This window comes from Acartia tonsa, chromosome 2 (assembly GCF_053477335.1).
Source record: "Acartia tonsa isolate MP-2025a chromosome 2, ASM5347733v1, whole genome shotgun sequence".
Taxonomy (NCBI): domain Eukaryota; kingdom Metazoa; phylum Arthropoda; class Copepoda; order Calanoida; family Acartiidae; genus Acartia; species Acartia tonsa.
This window is the reverse complement of record NC_137261.1, coordinates 31,682,561-31,707,741: the sequence shown is the minus strand read 5'-3', so window position 1 is coordinate 31,707,741 and position 25,181 is coordinate 31,682,561. Positions and strand designations below refer to the sequence as shown.

The 25,181-nt window shown below is 30.8% G+C and overlaps 1 protein-coding gene across 1 annotated transcript; it reads right to left on the bottom strand.

The window, feature by feature from the left end:
- Positions 1-722: 722 nt before the first annotated feature.
- LOC145310570 (uncharacterized) lies at positions 723-24,528 on the bottom strand. Its single transcript, XM_080150464.1, has 10 exons — positions 24,163-24,528; positions 18,146-18,324; positions 17,163-17,250; positions 15,370-15,447; positions 14,939-15,053; positions 10,554-10,676; positions 4,263-4,371; positions 3,741-3,846; positions 2,703-3,419; positions 723-2,434 (listed from the first exon to the last, which is right to left on the bottom strand). The coding sequence occupies exons 1-10, from the start codon at positions 24,211-24,213 to the stop codon at positions 2,276-2,278; spliced, it is 1,725 nt and encodes a 574-aa protein (XP_080006590.1). The 5' UTR covers positions 24,214-24,528; the 3' UTR covers positions 723-2,275.
- Between the last annotated feature and the right edge of the window lie 653 nt (positions 24,529-25,181).

Genomic DNA, 25,181 nt, shown 5'->3' with positions numbered 1-25,181 from the left:
TTTTTGACATCTCAAAATCTTCCACGTTTCACTTTGCTGGAGTACTACGGCCAAGCCAGCTGGGATAGAGAGCTCTAGTCTTTTTCTAGTGTCTTACTTATGTATCCAACAGTAACTCCAGCAAATTTTATAAGTCTTTCTCATCTACAGATAGACTCCATTGTTTAAAGATTTTTATGGTCAAAAAGGTCATTACCTAAGCTTTTTATAGTGGGGTCAAACGTCCTGATTGGTCAAGTAGTTTGGGAGCTATGGCTGTTTGAAAAGTGTCCGGTTTTATTTGCCCCACCCTGTATATATCGATGCTAAATTGTCTAAGACAAATTTGATATGAAAGCTTCTTCTTAGCTAGATAGTTTAAAGAAAACCATTTCCTGTAATATTTTATAAATATCCAAAAGTTTTTTTTAATCATCTGTTAATGTTATCATTACCTTAAAAATTTGTATGTCAAATACAAAATGCTAAAATTACTTAGAAAATGAAAAAAGCAAAACTAATAGGTTTAGTGATTTTTTTTACCAGTGATTGCTTAAAGTATAAACTGCCCTAAATCGATTTATGGGCTTACACATAACAGATCTGGGATCATAAATTATATATATATATATATTTTTTCAATAAAAGTATAATGTTATTTTGTAAAATAAAAGAATACTAAGTTTTTTCTTAACAGTGAAAACTAAGTTCTGTTATTTAAAAATAGAAAATAAAACATTTAGTTAAGGTACCAAATTTTATTAATCCACCAACAAAAATATTAAACAATAAAAACTAAAATGGTAACATACACTGATTAATTGTTATTTACATAGATATGATTAATATTACACTTCGTTTCACATTTCATACACATTCAGAAGCAAGACAGAATATTAGTATTTTTATCTTTTATCTCTAAAAGATTTAAAAATACTTGGAAGAATTGTTATCTTTTTCTAAAATGGTATGTTTATGATATGTTTCACCTTTACATTATAAACTTAAAAAGCTACAATTAAAAATTAAATTTGAAATTTAATTCTAAAAGATGATAGACCAATAAGTATAATGTTGCTTTTGATTATTTTTCAAAAAAAACATTTTAGTAAATTTTTATTGATGTTAATAAAATAATCTATCTACACAAATTTTAAATGTACACGTATTACTTGAGATTTAATTTAATTTGTAAAAATTATTCATATATAAAGTGTTGGAAAAATTAAAACTTGAAAATTTAGATTTGTGTTATAAAAGTATAATTTTTATTTTCTTTAAAACTATATTCTAATTTTCTTAACATAAATAAAGCCTTGGATTTCAAAGTTTATATAACTTTTTTAAAAAATGTATATTAAAGATCATTATTACATAGGCATACTAATCATAAAACTTATAAATAAAATTTTTTAGATAAGGCTTTTAATACTAAATAAATACATAATTAAGGAAGACCTTTGATTATATATGACATACTAAATTGTATATAATAATGAATATTTAAATTAATAAAAACAAAAACATGGTGTAAATTTAACTAAAATTCTAATTCTACTTCTTTTCTAAATCAAATATTGTAAAAATGTAAGAAATGAATTAATCTAAAAAGTTTGATCACAGTAAATATTAAAACTTTAAGGTGGTCTTAAATAAAGCTGCCATTAGAGGGTGTCATTCAAACATTTACAAGATATAAGCTGTATATTTAAAAATACAAATACATTTTAGGATATTTTTTCTTTTGTTTTTGTGTATTTAAAAAAATCAAAACTATGGTTTGGTTTGAGACAAGCTCTCAATTTAATCGAATTTTAAAAACAATATCAAAAAAATACTTTAAATTATTATTTTTTTTTCACTGTTTAACTTTATAATCAATTGTGTTGATAGTTATTAATTGATTTTAACACTGATAGTTAACCTAATTTGTGAAAATGTCACATTTAATTTAATACAATACCTTTTCAAATGCGGTGTTAGCGGGTTTATAATACACTGTAAAAATAATTCCTAGCATTTTTATTCAAAAATTTGCAATATTTGAGAAAAAATCTAACCTGTATTTTTTTTGCAAAAAGTTTGGAAAGTTTGAATTTTGAATCATATTGTTTGTTTGAAAAAAGTTTAATTGATTCTAATATATGAATAGGTAATTTTTTACAGTGCAAGAATTGAGATTATAATGTAAGGGTAAAGATGGGTGAGGTATTGTGCTTAGATTTTTTTTTGCAAAGGCACTTTTTCATTCGAACTAAGCATTATTGTTTATACAATGCTGGGTGTGTCAGCTGTATTATCTGACTTGCTTGGTGTTGAAGAACTTTCTATAACAGTAGAAGATTGAGATAAGAACGGATGCGACTGCCAGGATGGACAAGAGGACAAAGATGACGGATAATTTGCTGGCAGACAGGCACACTCCGTAGATTACTTCTTCAGGCTTAATCTTACCCTAAAATGTAAAAGCAAGGATAGATTTTAAATTTTATCATGGAGGATGGGTACACTGAACAGTAAATTATACTTGTCTCCAAAAATTTGAATACACTTCTTCAATCTAAACTTTTTGGACACCTATCATATCTTGGTTGGGTTGTATAAATCAACAAAGTGCCACAACTTTTGAACGAAGAGCTAAGATCCCTGTAAATTACCCACTGTTTTTATTGAAATCCATAAAAACTTGAAACAATGCGTTGAATGCGGATATATAAATTTACCTGGAAAACCATGACACCAGCCTGTGATTCATCCTCATTCTCCAGCCTGAAGGCCAAATCCTGCTGAGACAGAACCTGGAATCCAAAATGGACGCCCATCTCTTCAACAGCCCGCCTTGATCTGGACAAATATTGTTCCTCTCCCGCGTCTAGATCAGCTGTTCTCTTGTGGCGGGAAAGATCACGTGGTCCGTGGGGAAATCCTTCCTCAATGTCGGCAGCCCCGATATCGCCCAGCGATGGAGAAATATCTCTGGCAAACTGGTGGTCAACCAGGTGATTTGGTGAATTGGAAACTGTTCTGTGCAGGGGCACGTTGTTTGACCTCACCTGGCTGTTGGGTGGCGGTGGCTGCTCATTTTGAGGGGGTTCATTATTTCGAGAATTTTTTGAGAACAAGTTAGGCAATTTTGGTAAAGGAAGAATGCCAAATAAACTGGCAGGTCCATTATTTCCTCCAATATTAATTCTAGGATTCTGAACATTTTCCATAGCCTTGCCTGTCTTGCGTTCAACTTGGGGATTTTCGATGGGCGAAATGGCGGGGGTTATGTTTGTCTGTGTGCGTCGAAGGTAGCGAGGAGCATTGTCTTCGCGGCCACGATAGCTTGGGCTGGGAATGTTGATGGAGGCGGATATATCCTGTTCAGATCTTTGTTGATATTGTTGGGCAGATGCATCGCAGTGCTCGGGACACCCAAACCGACAGATTTCAACCTGAAAAAATAAAAGTTAAAACTTTTTCCAGCTTTTTCTAATCTAAAACTCTTATTTTCATTTGTTTTGTCATTTAACATTATGAATTCCAATGATTATTCGAAATGTTTGGGATAGGGCAGTACCTGTGATAGGCCAGGTAAGTTATATTGGGATGGAATGCCTTCCCTCTTTTTTTTTCACCCCTTATGGTTCCACACCACCATGCTGTGTACTTTACTGGAATAAGGTCAGGAGTATTCAACTTTTTTTTCTCGATTGACAAATTATCTATTAAAGCTTTTCATTGGTATGCAATTAATTTTTAAAAGATAATATTACCTTACACTTGATCTGTACCGACATGGAATCCGGGAATTTGAAGGCATGGAAGAAAGCGTAGGTCATTACATCAGCTCTTGTTCCTGAGCCAGCTATCTTCATAAACCTAGCAATAAGAATATTTACAAGTAGAAAGGATAGTCTATAATTCACTTTGTCCATCCGTCAGTCCGTAATATTATTCTCTGCTGTTATTCAAGATATGGTATGTTTTTTTTGTGAAGATTTCCTAAACCAACATATGCATGCATTATATAATATAATAGCGGCTGCGCCCCAAGCATCTAGGGGGCTCTATAATCGGAGGAATATGGAAGGGCAGAAAAATAGCCAAAAACCATACCAATACTTACATATAAAAATAAGATAGTCTAAAAGCATCCCAGGACATATAAGAAGCTTCACGGTGAAGAAGAACCATATCGGTTCAGCGGTTAGCGAGATCCTTCGATACGGCCAAAAAAAGCTTACTACTTTATACTTTATATAATAATAGGAAAAACAAAAGGCAAGAAAATATACCTAGAAATCATTTTTGGTCTAAGAACACATCCGTTCTCATCAGTAAGATATATGACTTCTGAATTCTCGGCCTCAGCTGAACAACTTTTAACTCGCATGTCAAATTCACCTAAAACAATAGATCAACTTTGATATCTGTTCCTTCCTAAAAATGTCAATTAAAACTAAAAATAATCTAATATTTCAGTATGCATATTTGGCCATTATAGTTTTTCTTAGACTGGCCTATAGAAGTTAAGGTTTCCCATGTTGTTTCATTGATGTTGATTAGGATGCCCTTACTTATTGAGTACCTTAATAATTTAATAGGATTTGGCCTATCATTATGATTTTTTTTTCTCTATTAAAGAACTTATTATGTTTCTTTTTGTGAGAATATATTTTTTTATAATTCAATTTATAAGAAATCACCAAACCTCTTAAAAGTAAATGATTTTTAAAGAATTTTATTCTTTATTAAATTCGGAATTTATTAATGAACAGAATCGCGCAATTCTCTTATTGAAACATGTTTACATTTTGGAAGTAAAGTTAAATAAAAAAGAGCCGCACTATTGATAAAATCTAGCTTATTAACACTGACATACATTTTGTTTTAAGTCAAGGTCTGCACCTAGTTATTAAACACTGTAAAAAATCTTTATTTATAGAGCTTACGCTCCATCATGAATTTACTTGGGCAACAAATATTCGTTCCTTCCATAATAATTGTGGTTGCAATTTTCATTTTTTTAACATAGTAGCGGCTGAACCTCTTGAATCCAGGGCCACAATAACAAGTTAGAATATAGATAGGCCTCAAACCATATTAGAACCTATATCAAGGCTAAAATGTAGAACTCAATTGGTTTAATGTTTCTTGTTGTTGTTTATGTCAGCAATAGGCCAAATCATACAAAAATGTAGTAGGCTATAAATTAGTTATGCTTCTTTAGGCTTACTTAAATACAAACAAATATAAAAGCCTTAGAAAACCCTATTCCTATGCTTGTGTTATATGACAGTTTATAATAGGCATAGCGTCAAGGGTTAAAACTATTATTTTCATTTGTTCGTTAAATACGTAGACAGTTTTTCTGACCATGGATGATTTAAACCATTTATACCTAACTAAAGCGATAGTCCTATGTTGATATAATATATTCATTAGTATAAAATAAGACAATTAGCACGAGTACAACAAAATATTCATATTATCTTAAATGTATTGTGTATTGAAGGTGTTTTTCAGTTATTTTTTTTAGAGTTTACAGTGACTAGGGCCTATCCTATGCAGTTTATAAGCAGATGACGCTCTTATTATCTTAAATGGTTCTAAAGTCATATAATAACAGCAGTTTAACAAAACAATCCTACTAATATTAAGTAATTTCTAGTGTGATACTACATTTACAAACGACCACATAAATAATTCAAAATGTTTCTCCTAACATCTCAAGGCTTTGAAACAGTGTTTGATAAATTAATCAATCAATTAAGAAACTTAGTATGAATAATTATTAACTACTGAAATGATTTTGATACAATAACTACCAAAAGATAGAAGATTGTTATTTCCTTCATGCACACTATATTTGAACATGGAAAAGTTCCTTTACTTAAATCATTGAGTCACAGCTACTCTGCAATATGCCTACATATGAATAAGGCTTACTAAAAGAGCGCACATAAAAGGTTTTTCTTTACTACCTCAATCTTTCGTTTAAATCTTTTATGATTTTTATTAAATCTTGATTGTGTTGAACAAACTTTAGGTTGCCTATGGAGTCCTTAGATATTTGTCAATACGTTATGGTAAGGGAGGATGAATGGGGGGGGGGGGAGGAGAGGAATCATAAAAGGGGTGGGTGTTGAGATCGCTATATTAGCCAGCTTGGAGAATTATTTTATAAGGGTATGTGAGAATCTCTCTCACTATATCCACGTATCATGTATCCATTATTATCATCGACACATTTCCTTTCTTCTCTTTCTATTTGTTTGTTACAATAAAATGGTTAATTGTTCAATTTATGAGCTTTAACATTGAACTTTATATTGTTGAAGGGAGAGATTATTTAGATAAGTCCTATAAAGTCAAGGGCAATTTTGTTCAAAGCCATAACTCACTTTTGGATACAATTTGTTACATTTGAGTAAAACGCCGTAGTTGTGTTTAGTTCCCTAGGAAAATTGGGATAGATGTCACCGCTTTTGGCCTACCTATTCTATTGACGTCATAGTGGAGGGAAAGAGAAAGGGAAGGGGGAAAGAAACCCCCTAGAAAAGAGATGGGGTATAGGGTATTTCCTGACGTAAATAGAATAGGTAGGCCAAAAGCAGTGGCATATATCCCCATTTTGCTAGGGCAATATAGACAGCTACAAACGCCTTATTTTGCAGAAAATTTAAAAATTCTATAAACTATTTCTTTAAATATAAAGGATAAAGCTGAATCTACGGGATGTATATATAATCTATTGATAACTGATTTATTTAAAGTATAGTTAAAGTAAAGAATGCATATTCAATAAAGGTTAAGGGTTGCTTTAATATGGTTTTATGTTTTTTTCTTTCCTATATAGTAAGGTGTGTCTGTCAGTATTAAATCGTGACCAATTGATTCAAAAATTTTTCGGAAGATACTATACAGTGGTATTATCCTTGAAAAACTTCTTTTCTTAAAACTTTTTTTGTCAAACAAATATCAAAAGCGAAAGAAGTAAAGGGGGCTTTAGAGAACATCATTTGGAGTTTTAAAGATGTTATTATTAGCCAGAAAGTTATTTAATCTAAAGAGAAAACAATTTAAGACCTTTTTTTCTCATCTCCTGGCCAAATGTTTTAACTGTAAACCTCTTTAAAATACCACACACACATATGTATACAATCACACACATACACACACACACACACACACACACACACACACACAAACACACACACACACACACAAACACACACAAATACACACACATACTCTGAGAAAAAAAGCGGAGAGTTTAGGAGTTTAGGGGTCAGGGGTAGGGAGAGGTGGGATGTGAAGTGAAAGAGAAAGTATAAACATCTCAAAGACTTGAGAAGTTACTAGGAAAATAAAATTAAATCCGTCGTAAATGTTTGGTTGTGCTATTCGCAAGAGAATAAGAAATATAAATCCTAGAATTTGTCAATGTTTACCACAAGTTTGATTTTTATTTAAGTTCCTTAGAAATTTTTTGCCTTATATTTTTAATTAATATTTAGATTCTTTTTCCCTTTTCTGAATAAGAAGAAATAGACAAAAATGATTAAGAAAATCTCAAGTCTTGAGAATATTAAAACACATTTTTACAGTCAAGTACGACGGTTCAATCTTACTAACAATTTCAAACTTCACCCTCCAATTAAAAAAAGAAATAGTATTAGGTTTCTCTTACTACTCCCATTATTGAAATTACCTCAATAAATTGAAATGAACATTATTGTAATTGTAATTAATAAAGAGTTTAACCCTTACATTGTTATGTTATTGTTACATGGCAAAGATGTAATTTAAAGCTGTTTCTATGAATCAAAATCCCACACTGTTACAGTATGTTTAAAGCTGAAACTGTCAACATAAAGCGTTGTTTTCTAGTTTATAGAAATCACATAAGAATTTTTTAATGAAATATAAGGCATATTAATTTAAGAAATCATTTGCGAAAAACTAGTACGTTGTATGACACTGATTGGTGAGATAAGAGGTCCAATAAGGAATAAACGAATCTTGTAAATGTATAAGTTGGCTTAATTTCAAAAGGTTTCAAATCTTTATGCTTAAAATTAACCAGATAAAAAGAGTTTCAGATTTGTTTCTCAAAAATTATTATACCAAAGACATTCTCTTTAACCCTTAACGGTCAGTTGAACGCCCCCCCCATCCGGTTTTTTCTATCTCATTTTCTGTGTGTGAAAGATAAAGAGCCCAAACTGCTTGACTTTTTAAGTATGGGTATGACACATAACTGAGAGTTGGAATTTTTTGAATATCTCCATCCTGGCGGGCACAGGATGCTAGCAAACCTGGCAGGGTCATCCAGGTAAAGAGCAAAAATAATTTTTTGACTAAAACAAAGCATTTTATCATACCAAAATACTAAAAAATCCTCTAGTAGTACATCCTTATATGAAAAACAGGTGTTCAAGTCACTTTCAGGTTCCAGGTATGATCCTGCAGGTCCTGATCCTCCAGGTCTCCAGAAATCTTTAAAAGGCTCCTGTGGCCGCAATTTTTGACTTAGAGACTTCAAATTTTAAACTTAAGCTTTTCTTACATGTCTACATAACGTATTAAAATTTCATGAAGATCCGCCGCCGTTTTCCCGCCGACCGCCGACTGCGGCGGCTGGCAGCTGCCAAGTACAGCTGCGGCCGCTGAAATTTATATTTTGATATTTCTAATGTAAAATTTACATAAAAATAAACATTTTCTGGGAAAAAATTTTTCTTCTAGCTTCAAAAATAAGAAAATTACAGCCGTTTGAAATTTTTAAATAAAAAAAGACCTAAAAACAAAGGTTGTTAAATAAAAGGGTGAAGGAAGCGAAAATTGACTTAGACTTATAAAAGGTCGGAAATTTATTATCTAACAGGGACTTGCACAAAAAAATTTAGCCCTCTAGCTCTAATAGGAACTGAGATAATTAGGGGGGGGCGCCCCCCCCCCCCCCGACCGATTAAGGTGCGGCAAGGGGCCCGACTGTAAAGGGTTAAGTGTGTTTATAAAACACTAGAGTTACCAATTTGCTTCAATATTTAGCTTTGATTAACACACACTATTACAGAATTTGTTAATTATAACAGATGGTTTATAATAGGGGAAAGAAACAGAGCAAAACAAAAGGAAGGAAACTACCTTGTATGCAACATACTTTCCAGTATGGTTTCGAAACCGATTAATATCCACAGGATTAGAACCGGCTCTCAGCCATACTGAAAAATCGTGCATAGGATCACAATTATTACAGACAATTTTCCACGAATCTTACAATTTTTCATTTTGATATTTGTGGAAAGTTACTATAATACGATGCGGTAAATTACTATTCTTCAAATACTTAAGATTATATGTAACTTAATATTTTTTCTATTTTCATATTTAATTGAAAATAAATAAATATTTTCAGTTTTTTTGAAAATGAAAGTAAAGATTTTCACATCAATTACATAAAGATTTGATATAAGACATATGCTATAGAAAAATAAAATAATAAGTTGAAAAATCAATGTCATTTGGAGTAGGAGGGAGTAGAATGGGAAAGAAAAGGGAATGCGTCTTATGTAAAGTTTTAGAAAGAAAACTATTAAGACAATTATTATGACATCTTAAATTATTTTATTGATTCTCTATTAACTTTGATTAAACTTAAATTAAATTAAACAAAAATTAAATCAATTCAACTTTTAATTATTAAATTGTATTAACCAACAATGAAACTTGTATTTCTCGTATTCATTCGAATCCGGTGAATAGGAACCGGTTCTCATCCATACGAAAAAACTATGTCTAGCATCGTATTATATCCAGCTTTCTACGAATATAAAAATGTACAATCATCAGATTAAAACTAGTTTTTTTAGCCCGCGCCTTCGGCATCTCGGGGCTATAAAAACTGGCTTTAATCTTATAATTGTAAACTCTATATCCGCGGAAAGCTGTTTATAATACAATGCGAGAAATAACTATTATGTTTTATTTACGATCTCCGCAACGATTACCATCACTATATTGTCTTGTATGTTGTAAGCTTTTACATATTTATGTGAATACTTTTGGCTTTAGAAAATTGGCCTACGAATTTTTTAGCCCATGCCCAGGAATAAGGTATAACCAACAAGCGAAATAAATCTAAAATATTATTTTGGGGCATATATAAAGGTCGTCAATTCGGGTATAGTCCTTTCCACGACATCCCTCCATAAGGAGCGATTCTTCGTATTTTTAAAATGGCTTTTTATAGGTTATTTTAGGTTAGGTTAGGTTATATTGTGTTAGGTGATTGCCCCACAGGGTTAGGTAATTGGCCCCGCAGAGTTAGAGCCCCCGCAGGGGCTAGAAATAGGAGAAAGGGATTCTACTATTTGCTGACCTACAAAAATACGTATATATGTTTCGTGTTTTCGTTATTGGTATCAGCATGCCCATTCAAAAACTTTATTTTAAAAAAATAATAAATTAAGAAATGAAAAGGCAGATGAATTAATCTGAATCCCATTCTTGCCTAAACACTAAGAAAAACTATTTCAAAATCAAAGAAGAAGTATTTTATATTAAAAGAAAATGTCTACCTAATTTATCCTTGATACCGACGACCATGGTTAGGGTTGTGCCCAGGGGGACGATTCCATTGACAACACTAGCCCATGGGCCTTTGCCATGTTGGATCTCCATCCAGCAGTCAACATTATCACCTAGATAGATAGAAATATAGAAAAATAGTTAGATAGATGGACTAATTCACTGATGTGAATATATGGATACACCTATACACGGATATTGGATATACATTGCATGAATATTGGATATTAAATATATAAATAAATTGTAAAATGGATAAATAAATAGATGAGTAATTAGATGCATGAATAGATGGCTGATTTGTGCAGATAGATTGTTAGTTTATTTTTGGATAGATATATAGAAGGTTGATTGCATGCAGATATAGATGGGCTGTAGAAAGATAGGTAGATATACAAATATATGTATAGTTTAATTGTATTTATTATGATGGAATATCAAAATAGAATAAACAGCTTTGTATCTAACACAAATTTAGCTTCTTGTCGTCAATAGAAGTTGAGTAAATCACGCTTCTCCTTAACCGTACAGGAAGGCGGAAAGATGGGCGGACGAAAAGACAGAAACGTGAGTTATAGATAGCTTCGCTACAAAAAAGAGAAACTAGTGTAAATACTAATAATATATGCAAGGATCATTAATTTAAACACAGAAAAATCTATTTTAGCGCCACATATAACTCATAAAAATGAATGCACATCTAGTAACAGAATCAGTTCCTTAAATATTGAAATCACTCCATACCAATAGGGTGGCATAAGCATTCTTTCAAGTGTTATTTAAATGTATACACATGCTCCAAAAAACAGCCTTAAATGATGTATGACAGTTTATCAGATGTGAAAAATTGCCACTTTCAATACAGGAATAGGGAGATACAATTATTTTTACATATTGACATCAACAAAAGTGTCTTATTGTTTTTCTTAGTTTAAATTCATATTTTTAAATACGGTCTGTACATTTTCTGTCTCTTTACTTTGCATGATTAATTAACCATGTAGTATTAGAAATTACGGATATTATAAGAAGTATTTGTCCTATCATATTATTCTATATTTTGCATAATGTTTCAGTTTTATAGAATGTCCATTCATCATGAAAATATCCCTTTGTCCCTGATATTATCAGAAATATTTGTCATGCCATATCAAGAACCATGAAATGCAATTGTAAAAAAAAATCATTAATATTTTGCACCTTTATTTTGTACAATTTATTTGCTATTTTAGCTACCTTTTTAGTCGCGGAGCTACTTTATACTCCACTTTATCTGTCCGTTAGTTCGTCCATAAAAATGTGTCAGCTTGTTTACTGAGCTTCTATTGACAAAGTTGTCCTTGGATACATCAATTAAAAAGAAATAAAAAAATATTCAAATTCAAATTTTCTCTGAACATAGTTGCCCTTGATAGAAGTACAATTAATGCATTTTGACGTAAATAATAACAAATACCATGCAATTCTGATTCGTACTTTAATTTTCAGCCCTTTTTAAATCTATACAAAGAATTTTTTGTACTGCCTGTCAGTGAAAGTATGACAGAAGTGAAGATTCCACTGACATATTTTACATCTGTTCATCAGACTATTTTTAATATATCATAATATGTGGAGTTTTTTTGTGATACGCTACTTATGATTATAGTAGCTCTTGTTTCCAAAACTATATTCTGCTCTTGTAAAATTTTATTATCCAAATTAAGATGAATAATATCTTGTTTTTTGTTGGAAGTAAATAATAAATATCAATAAACTTTCACTGTGATTAAACTTTAACAAATTATATAAGATTATAATTGACCAAGAGTTAGATGTAATGCTTCCTATTTCTATTAATCTGTTGCTTCCCCTCATAGAGCCATCGGGAACAAAAAAAATTGAATTAAAAGGGGAGGGGGGATTTTTTCTCTCTCAATTTTTAGGCATTGCGGGTGGGCTAACCCTGTAGGGTTACCCTGTACTCAATATAACCATACATTAACATAGGGTAATAAACTAAGAAACTAAATACTACCCCTCATCGCATTAATTTCAAAATAACGGGTTGGTAGGTGGAGGGGGGTTATGTGATCGACTAAGCACCTTGAAGAAAATCACCATAAAACATATATTTAAATTATTGTTTGCAACATATCGGCGACTAAACAATATACTATATTTGTCACCTGTCTCTTAGATATCATTTTTTGCATATCTTTTCTGTTGGCTGAAAATTACAAATTTATGTTTGGGACATTTAAAGAAAGTAAAATTTGTAATCTATTATACACATCTATTGAATATACAGACAATTATGTGAATTTCACCATCATTAAAAACTGAGTTGATGATATGCTATTAGAACTTAATCTATAATCATATATCAGACAGACAGATTTAGACTAAATGGATGATAGATAAATGGATAGAAGGAAGGATGGATATATATACCATAAATAAAATATAGAGATGGATGGATATGGAGATATAAAGGTGGATTTATAGTTGGATGTATAGCTAGACGCATGGATGTATGTGAACATACATTTAGATGGATGGATAGAAAAATAGATGGCTTTATGGATTGGTTCATTTACAGTTTTAGTTATTGTTCTAGGCGATGAAATATTTATCCATTTGTCTTAAAATTAATTCTGGTCAAGTTTTTTTTAACTAAGTCCCTCTTTGACTGTTTGTGTCGGTTTGACTGTCTATCTGTTCTTCTGTAATTTTGCCGATGTTTCTTTGAAGAATTTCTTACATCCATTAACATCCCCATCTCTTGTCCTTATCTTTTCCCCTTACCTTAAATTACCTGGTTTTTTAAAAAAAGTAATCCTTACGGAAAAAATCAAAATGTAACATTAGAATATATTTTAAAAACATCAATTTCAGTAAAATAATGATTAGTTATTTCTCGCATCGTATTATAAACGGCTTTCCGCGGATATAGAATGTACAATTATAAGATTAAAACCAGTTTTTTAGCCCCTATGTGCCCCTGGTTTTAAACTTATGATTGTACATTTTTATATTCGTAGAAAGCTGGATATAATACGATGCTAGACATAGTTTTTTCGTATGGATGAGAACCGGTTCCTATCCACCGGATTCGAATGAATACGAGAAAATTAATTCAAACACAAGTGCATACTATAACTTTAATTTACAATTATTGCACATTTTATGTATGTATATTATTATTATCATATAACATACGGTAAATAAGAATATAGGTATAAGGTATTGTAAGGGTAAGGAAAAGTGTATAATTCAAAAAAGGAGCGAATGATTTAGAGTTGGAAAAAGAATAGCCTAAAACCATCCTGGGATCTTAATAAACATACACAAGAACCTTAATGTTTTATTAATATGATTATGAATACTAAAAGGATATTAATGCCTTTTATTAGTGTAGTACAAGTAACACTTTTAACTTTTTTTTTATTTCTAAATTAACCAAAGAAGTATAAATTTAACCTACCATCTTGTTTAAAAAGTAATAGTAGCTGCTATTATTAAAACAAAAGAGAAAAAAAGCACAAATAAATAATTTTTAATACACTTTATCGTGCTTAGCTCTGATATCACTATAAATCTAAGCATATGGCTCCTTGCAGTGATTTAGTTCTGACATTGAACTTTGACAAAGATTTTTTTTTGTTACTTTTATATAACTCTAAAGCAAAAATTAAGCTGACTCATTTTTGTAAATTACTCAACTTTTTAATATAAATTACAAAGAGTTAGAAGGAAAAACATTGTATCCGAAAGTTTTAGTTAAAAAAGAGAAAAACTTTTTTTAATGGGGGGGGGGGGTAAATATTGTTTACCCTTCTCCCTTTTGACATCCTTGATCGACTTCCCTTATTTCAAAATTATTAAGCCTCAGATGGAAGTTCGTAAAAAAAATGAATTAATAATAATTAATCTGCACACAACAATAGAAAAGCAATCTATTTCTGTCTTATTTACAACAAGCCCTATGATTGATTATTGTGTTGAGATCGGGTAATCTTTTGCAACAAACAAGAAAAGATATGGTTAGTTAAATTATAATCAAACCTTGAAAGAAGGCGTATTGTGGACAAAGATCAAATCAAAGTGTGTCAAAAATGAGCTATGTGACGTCATAAAAATAAGAGAGAAGAGGGAAAGAAAACCCCTAAAAAAAGAGATGGATAATCCCTCGTTTTTATGACGTCACATAGCTAATTTTTGACACACTTTGATCTTTGTCGCTTTGGGCTGTAGATGTGTTGATTAAAGAAGCTCTCATATAAGAATTTTATATATAAAAGTCTTCAACGTGGAAATATCACTGCAAGCGCTTTCATAGACTTCGTGTGTTTGTCGCTTACTTATTCCCCTTAATTAATGCAATAAAATTTACCTCTAAAATTGAGTTCTACAACTTCCAGATCCGACACTCTGATGGGGGGTTTAGTGATACCCTTCTCATAATCATTGTACCACTCACATCTCAAACGCTTGGCCTCATCCCATACCTATCATAATTATGTCAGAAATACGAATTTTTTTTGGTATATATGTATCAGCGAAAATGAAATTTTAGTTGCATCCAATAAGATGGAGGCTACCGAAAACGTTCAAAATCCAGATAAATTAAGACGAAATTAAGGTGTCTAGAGCATTTTTGCTTTTTAAATCTATACTAGAAGTAACAATGTACCCATTCTGACTATTGTATTACCATTGACAGGTATAAATAGCTGGCCGCAGAAATAGCATAAGTATTAAGTATGTCATGTATAACACGGGTGCCATAGTTGTAGAAAAACAGAGCTTAAGTTAGATATTCACCTCTATCAAATCTTTGTCATACTGGATGACAATATTGTTCTCGTAGAATTTTCCATTCATATCAGGCTTCGTTCCACACTAAATATAAGATAAAATTAATGCTTTGATGATATAGATATTTTTCTTTATTTTTCTACTAGCAGTTACGCCCATAGAGGCCTCTAGAGGCTGTTTAAATGGTCAAAAAAAATTTCAGGGGGGATCTCTCTTAGGAGGGTGGTGGACCCTCCCCCAAATCATTATAAACCTTGCCAGGACCATGAGAAGCTACCCTATAAAGGAGAACCATATCGGTAAAAACAGACAGTCAGACATTTGTTCGTCTGAATCAAACTTTTTAGGGAATGATTAATTAATCATAAATTTCCAATAATGTTAATGTTAATTTCAAAATCCAATAATAAAGAAGAAGTGCAGATTCATTTCACTGGAGTAACGGAGAAACTTACTGTACGGACAAGCATTGTTATTGAGGAGTTGCTTTTCTAAAATTGTTGTTTTAAAAAGTATTTTATTTATTGTTTTACAGTTTAATTATCTTTCCTTAAAATGTGAGAAAATTACAGGTCGAATTGAACCCTATAAAACATTTAGAAAGATAATATACAGTTGTGTCCTTCATAAGAAATCAATCCATGGCCTAACTATCAAAATTTGACGTTTTTTAAAAGCGAAGCTTTTCTAAAATTAGGGTCGGTCCGTCCGTCCGTACGTCCGTCACAAACGGATAGCTTTTTTATAATTTAGACATGTTAGAATTGTCCTGTTGATTTTAAACTTTGCATGGTGATTCCTTTAGTAATTAGGTACGATTTAGAAAGCGTAGCAACTCTATAATCATTACAAGAATGTCCGTACGTCCATTTTAAGCATGTTGATTTTTTTTACTTTTTTAACAACACATTTTTTGTGATCTAATCATCCGATTGATCTGATTTTTGGTATGTTTATTCCTAGGACAACAAAGTATAATGTTTCAAGCGAAGCAACTCTATAATCAAGTCCTAAAAATGTAAGTATGTCTATAAAAATTATCCTGTATCAAGCAGTTTTTCAACAAATTTACACTTACAATTTGGATTCAACTCTTATACATTTATATTCTGATTATTCAGTTCTGACACTATATAAGTGTTAATGTCCGTTTGTCCTACAGTTTCAGTGCTTCGCTTTTATGGATGTTGTCATCCTTGTTTTTTGTATGGAATAAGGGGATATGGAATAGGCCAAACAAATATACATTACCTACTTATTTCATATATCTTAGACTTTAAAAACATATCAATTTACCCAGGCACTTAATAGCTCAATTAATCTCCTAATATATGTAGTTTTTTCTTAATTAATTACTCTAATTAACAATTAATTTTAAAGTAATTAATGCATTTTTAAAAAATTGCCAAGATTTTAGAATCTCAGGCGAAAATGCATGGATTAATAACTCAATTAAAAATGATCTAATTTTGTTATTAATTATATAACTCCACTGTCATATAAACCAGGAGGGGGACATTAGGCTGTTTATTACATCAGTCCCCAAAGTTTCAAAATATCGTTTTCTTATTCGTTGACTTAACAACTTTGGGAACTTTGAATTTTCGTCGTTTCATTTAGTTGAGTGTCCAAACGTTTCAACTTTTAGTTGTAATATACAGAAGGGTAATATTATATAAATGGGGATGTACATCAATTTATGGGCTATTGTCTTATCCCTTTAAAACCATGCATATAAACTTTAATTGGATGAAATATATTATTATTGATTGAAGATATTTGTAGAAAATATAAATCACCTGGTCATAGAAAATATTGAAAGTATATTGAGAAGAACCAGTTTGAGGCTTCACATAGATACAGTTGTATTGGTCAACGGCTCCTTTGCTGAAATTCAGAACAAGATTAGATTGTTGTCTTAGCTTTCCAAGTAATAAAACTCATATGAAAAACGACCAAGATACGCCAAATTTCCTACAAACAGACATCCTGACAAGGAGGTCGAAGCTTTCTTTATTGATAGGTATTACAAAATCTCAAAATGGAAGAGGGGAAGGGAGGGGTAATTCAAGTTTCCCGGGGGGAGGTTAAAACCGCCCCCCGCCCCAGCAATATCTTTATTTACTAAGTATATTTGCGATTACTTTTATTTAATGAAATCTTCCAATTTTTAACATGTACAAAACGGCCTGCTTAATTGCTTCAAGATCCATGTCAGATCTATATAGGAAATAAATGTCTATAAACGAGCTCAAGTTTTCCAAGGAATATATGATTAAAACTCATAGTGCTCCAATAATCCATAATAAACTCTCATTGCCCAGAACGATAAGACCCATTATTTTACTTTATTAAAAATAAATTATTTTTTTTCATTTCATGTTGCTATTTACCTTATATTGATGTATTTAATTTCTAATCATAAAAAAGAAAATTTAAATTTGAAAGAATTCGATTGTGGCGACATTTTGTGTGTTCAAATATTAAACTAAAATTGTAATCATCATCATTAACCCTTTGGTGATGGTAATGTAAAGAAAAAAATATAACTTAAAAAATCTTTTAAAAATCATTTAAATTATTAAATATTTACTTTCTTTTAGATAGTAATGCCGGGTGAGGAAAGTAGATTTATTGAGAAATAGATATGCATATAGAAAACTAGCCAATAGGGAGATAATTATATCAAGCCAACTCTAGTGTAAGATATTTGAGAATACATATGTTGGAAAGTCTCATGCTTTATTTCAGTGATATGTATAAGCATAAAAAATAAATTTACCTGAAAATAATTCCATTGAATGGTTTGTTGAACCCGACTTGAACCTCCATGTATGTCTTGCCACACATGACCTCGAGACTTGTGATGCTGGCCATGTCGTTGGGCCTGGCCATGTCCCAGAAGTCCTGTGCCAGGGACATCTGCACTAGGCTAGAGGCCAACAGTAATAATACACACATCTACAAATAAGGATAACAATAAAACTTTTTTTATTTGTTTAGTGTAACTAATCAGCTTTTACTTTTTTATTATTTATATACTTTTATACATCAATATGTATTGCGTACATTAGGTTATCAAATATAAAAATTAATTCTACATGTTACAATCTGTCAATTTTAGGGGACCATAATTTTATTTTCAGGGCTTGGCAGCCGTCTGTAAGCCTTAGAAAAATCAACGTTTACAATTTAAAAATTAGCTGGAAATCTTAACCTGACCCAAATATGGCAATCCCTCTTTTTAAAAAGTTTTTTTTTCAAAGCATCATATCCAAACGGGTTAATATTTGAGGCTTAGTCAAGGCTGACACGCGACTGCCGAGCCATGGCTGCTTACTTCTCATTAAATCTTTTACATTTTTGTCATTTTATTAATATTTGAATATGACTGCCATTGTATTGATAGCTGGCAATGATTAACGTCATTCAACGATTAATATAACAACATCGTATTTTTTTCATTTTTGATTTGATATGTGATAAGTAAATTATTTTCTCTCTGATTTATATTTAAATAGTCATCTAGTAGAGCTATGTTGATAAAATTCCGTAACATATCTAAGTTACAGAAATTCCATTTCTCTTTTCCTTATTCTATGTTATATAATTCTAAAGTCTTTTATATTTAGATTTGCAATTAAATACAAGCTAGCCTGGAAAAAGTCCCACTGTATTAATAAGTTTTTGTTATTTATAGGAACCGCGAAATGTCTGTTTTAGATGCACTCAAATAGTCTTGTGAAAAGTGATAACATAAATATTTTTTTGGTCAGGACAATAAAAAAGACTTAAATATAATAGACAGCTATTTTATAAAATAATCAGTACATGGCAAATATATGAATGAACATAAGAATTTAGTTTCAATCGACATTATAATCAAGACTGTCACACTATCGATATGCTGCTAACATGTGAGATTACTCTGATTATTGATACGTGTAATATTAAGCGTTTCTACTAATAATCTATATCTACCATGTTATAACAATTACATTATAAAAAATATAATATGTTAATCTAAATTTGATCTCGTGTAATTTTTAATGTCCTAATAAAATAATACTCTATTCTTCACGTATCTATTGTTCTATGAACATACCAAGATTATGCGTTGACATTGTAAAATGGTCACTAAAATAGCCACCAATAAATTTGTCAGGTCGTGGCCAGTTACCAGCATAACTTAAGCAGCGTAGCAATTATAAAAAAACGAAAATTAGAATGCAGAAATATCGAAATCATAACAGTGATTTTGGTTAATAAAGTAATTAAGAACAACTTTGCGAATAACAAAACCTTGATTTAACATTTTACTTGTAATTGAAATACAGCATGAAAATCAAATTTAATTACACATAATTGGTACGCCGCCACCCACTGACATAATTGCCCTTGTTTTTATTCTCTCTGCCCAGTTCAATTCAATGCCACATACTTGTATGAATACTTTTTGGTAGTCCCAAACTTTTTACATTGGAATTTAAAGTCGTAACTTTTTTGCATTATAAAAATAGAAATTCATTGATAGCTTGGAATTTGGTGAAAGTTTTGTATTTGTTATCAAATAGTTGGGTAGTTGGATGGGAAAAGTCACACAGGTACATGTACAGACTTTAATTAAAGAAAATCTTCATTTTAAATTTGTAGATCCATAAAAGTTTTTAAAAATAATCTATAACCTAAGATTTTAAAGTTATGTAAGACTTTAAATTTAAATTTATATATTTCCTGCTTAAATACTCAACTTTTTTCAAAATACTCAAATGAGACAGAAGTTTTATGTTGTATGTTAGGTAAATAAGACAAGAATTACGGTATCCAGAATAATGAGAAGTAATTCATTAAATGTCTAAATGACCCAAATTTTATTCGACATGTTATGAAAAATATCAATATATAGCATCGTTGCTAAAGGCACACGTATTTTAATCTGTTTTATTCATTTTAACGACCGAAAATTTAATACATCATCATTTCTGGAAGTTATACAAGCATTTTTCGCAATTTTCTTTAAAACAAAAAGTATCCTTGTAATAGGAAATTTTTCAAAAAACTTTTTATCATTAAAATTCAAGTCCTTACATATTCACAAAGCGTAAAGACCTTGTTTTTTGTTAGAAAAAATTGTCAAAACAATTTTTAAAAATTTCTTACAATTTGCAGCATAAATGATATATATTCTTCACAGTTGAGTTGGCTCAAACTACATTTCAGGATAGACATTTTTTTTCAACTTTCTAAATAATCTTATATTTAGTTTCTCTAACAAAAAAAAACCCAGACAAACGTAAAGAAGCATGTTTTTTTTTATTTGAATGTTTATTAATACCTTAACGTTAATTGACGCATTTAAATTTTTTGGCATAAAATGTCGTGTCTTGTTCAAGATGATATTTCAAATAGGCTTTTGATGTGTTTTGTGATGGTTTTGTGCTATTTTAATTTAGTTTTTGATGCGAAAATATCCTATTTTGAAGCTTTATTTTAGTTTAGGCTTTAAATTTCAAATAATCTAATGCAATTGTTTCAGATTTATAACTTTTAACGATAAAGTCTCATAAATAAAGATGAGCTAAGCTTTTTAAAATGATTTTACATCTGACTATCATTATCAAAGTATGAATTTTCTGGTTCTGATCACTAACATGTTATTATATGTATGTTATGTAATGTTATGGTCTGTTGGTTATAAAATAGGAAGAATTAATGAATCATTTCATCAATTAATATTCAGCAATTCTTTCTTCGTATATTTTGGTTATAATTTCTTCTTAGACAATTGACCTCTGACATAATGTGTGTAAATTTAAATTAAGTTTAGATTGTCCTTTTATGTTGGGCCGGTAGGGCCAAAATTAGGGTTGAAGCATGAATTAGTTTCAATAGTTAACTTATATTACAATATTGCTAAAAAAAGTAGGAATTTAATTGCAATTTATACAAAATTATACTGAAATCAAGGGGCAAACTTTTACTTTTAGAAGTATAATTATGTACAGCCCCCTATAGCATAGTTAAACATAACAAAATAGGCCAAACAAAATTATTTTTGTTCTTTGAACATTTTTATATTAATTTCAGAAATAGATTTTTTAATGTGTTTCATAATATAATTTTATGGAATAGCGTAATATCCTACTTGTAGAATAGCTGCCCTTCTAAAATTTATAACTAAAGATTTCATTTCATGAGTGGAAAAATACCACTTACTACTTTTTTAAGAACCTCCTTGCTGTTTACACGTTTAAATATGCCCTGGGACAAAATTCTTTTCTTCAAATCATATCTTGGAAACGTGAACTCAGAAAGTTAGGACAGAAGAGATGTAGGAATAGAAAAATGGAATAAATTTTGCCTTAGGGCCTCTGTAGAAAGTTTATTTTAAAAAGTTGTAATTAACTGACTCTGTAATTTGTCTATAATATCAAAACATTTTTAGCATTAAAGGTCATTTAATCTATTTTCCCTTTACTAACCTTTTTTCCCAATGTGGTAAAACCCTCTGCACACCACTGGTTCTTCACATTGTTTTCTTTTTGTAGCCATAATTGTCGTTGTTTTAAAAAAGTTAAGAATAGATACTCTACCCTTCATCTATAATTATTTTCTATTGAAATAAAAAACTGGCATATCCAATTATTCATGGTTAGTAGTAAGAAAAAGAGACAGAGAGAGAGAGAGAAAATTTGGTTTGGGTAAATGGTAAACAAATTATGGTCTTCTTACATTTCCGCACAGATAAGACATGAATCAAATCAGCAGAACAGAATAGCATTGTAACATAAAAAAAACTACCCCTTCCCCTTGCCACACTTCATTAGTATGAAATCTGTAATGTACTTGATTTTTTGTCTTTTTTTTGCAAATCAAAAAAAATTCCTAATCAAATATTATGCGGAAATAGAAGCGCACTAGAAATGAAACACTCTCACAATGGATATAATATTACTTGGATCTTACACCAGATTTTCATGTTCTCTAATAAAGTGAAACTTCCAGCATGCTAAAATATAGTTTTCCCCCTTCCTACCCCTTTACCCCATCCTACTGAATGAACGAACTGACCTATGAACTATGTTCCATGTTAGCAAGCTAATTTGATGGAACCTAGTAATAGTGTCTAACTTTTTATCTTTGTGACGTAACAAAAATCGAAGGATGAGAGGGGAGGTGGGAAAGGAAACCCCTAAAAAAGAGATGGATTTTTGTTACGTCACAAAGATAAAAAGTTAGACACTATTACTAGGTTCCATCAAATTAGCTGACAAGTTTTGCATTGTCATAATATCCACGTATATTCTACCTCCATTCCTCTCACACATTTTACACAAACCCAAATTATCTACATACTCATAAAACTAAGCCAACTTAATTTTAAATTTAAAGGGCTTCATGGAATGTATATATTTAAATTAATATTAAGATTTAAATTTTGGCTTCATGTTGATTTTTTATATAAACTTCGATTCTTATTTTTGAACTTTTCATAGAGTTTAGATTTGTCGTACAAACGTGCATACAATTCTTAATTGGAGAGAATTTTAGCCACAAAAATCCAATACCAAAGTGTTTTAAATAGCAAAATATGGGTAGATTAGGCTTTGTTGTGTAGTGGCGACGTATAGGTTACAGGAGTTTTAAGTTGCAGAACACGGTACATTTAAAGGAAGGAGGGGTATGTTGAATTAATCTGCGCCTATTCCTTTCCCAAAAAATCTAAGCTATTAACGACGGGGGTTGAAACATGATAATCTTCATTGGGCATTTTCCTTTCCCTGTATTACTGTCAAATCCACACATTAAAAAAATCCTTCTTCAGAAAAAGAAAAACCATTAGGAGCTATTTTTATTATTTTTGCAACTAATTTAAGTCTAGTCGGGATAACTGTACAATTTAGAATTGCATAAACAAATACACTTTCTACTACACAGAGACAGTAACTAATTTTTCACTTTTATACAGACTAATTTCTCTATATCTATCATCTGTTCGTCGGAATATACGTCATTAAGTTGGCATAAAACTGTAGAGCTTGATTTTTCAAGAAGAATAATTTATGCTTTTAAAAAAGTTTTTTTGTTGTTTAAGTCTCACAGCCTTCTTAAAGAAATGAACACCAAAAATATTAACATTTAGATTTTGTTTTTGAATTTAAATGAAATTCTAAAAATAAATATTTTTAAAAATCCTTTCTAAATTAATTATTTTAATAAATCCAAGTCGTATATGTTATGTGACAGACTGAAAACCATATTTCACTCCTGACCTAGTGTTTTCAGCAAATATGCTGCACATTTATATATTTTAAATATTTATAATGCATTTCAACGAAAATTTCTTTTAAAATATTGAATTGCAATGTAAAAATGTAACTTTGATTGGTTCCAAAAAAATAGAGTGGTGCTTTTCTTCAAAGTACTTAGCGAGTACAGACCCTTCCACTCCCAGCTTATTTTTAAAATAAATGAAAATAAAGAGGGGTTAGTTTAATTTTTTATTCCTAACTCCTGCGACGGTCCTAACTCTGAGATTCATATAGATGCGGGTGGTGCGCCTCTTTACTCAATATAACCTAACCTAACATTTGTTTGAAAACATGGGATTTTCTGTGTTTGTCCAAGAACTTTAAGGTAAACAACAATATAGTTGTTATTATTTAATATAATATAAGTGGCTCATCCATAAGATGAATAAGTTAATTATCACTTTAGAATAAAACTTCTCTTTTTTAATTAAATATTGTTTATTATTGCTGAACTACTTATGCATAGGCAGGATTTTTATATATTTACCTTAGATAAAAATATTTTATTTGATGGTTTGTATAAGCTTCTAGACTTCATTTTCTCCAGATTTTTTTATGTGGAATTGGGCGGGGCTACACTTTCAGGTAAAGTTTTAGATTGAATAATCAGCAACTGATTTCTGTCACTCCACCACCATTGAGATTATTTTATTTTGGGGGGGTGTTAGGGGGTTGTGAGTGATCACTCAATATTATAATTACCATATAATATTAGATCACTTCATTTAACAAATATCTATCTAAAATCTTTTTTGCTAGAAATTATTGGATAATTTGTGTATCACTGAGACACACACACACTCTGAGTATATCCCTCTCTGTGTCTTCCCAGTGTTTCTCACTTATTTTCACTAAAAGCGAGAAACTTGCGTTTATGTGAGTGTGTGCGTGTGTGTGTGTGTGATAGGGAAAGATGACCAACTTATGTTAGCAAAATATCAGATGTACCAGAGTGTAATAATTTCAGCCACTTCAACTACATATTCTTGTAAATGCTTAGATAGCTAAATCAAATAAAAAATATTTTAACATTGATTTGAATTTTCAGAAAATTAAAAAAAAAGTATTTTTCTCTATGATAAAAATTTTTCTGTCTGTTCAAAACGTGAGGAGGTTGTATCCAACCCCATTTGTTTTGCCAGGGGGGGGGGGGCATGGATACAAACTCCTACGGGTACACCCCATATTCATATCTACACCCCTCTTCTGCACGCTTTTAAAAAGAAATTGTTTATCATATTTTTGAAAAATAATCATTGGTTCAATTTTTCTTAACAGTCAGGGGGGAATCGAGTCACCATAAATATAAGAGGGTGAGACAAAAACTTACAGTTAAAGAACACATCTTTGACTTTTGTTTATGTTGATTTTTAAATGGGATGGATACTTAGAAGGTAGGGAGGGGGGGTTATCCACCCCCTTGAAAAAAAGATATCATCCACATAAAGATCATACTCCTCTACAACCCTTTTATATTTTGGTGTAATGTTGTGTAAAAAATTTACA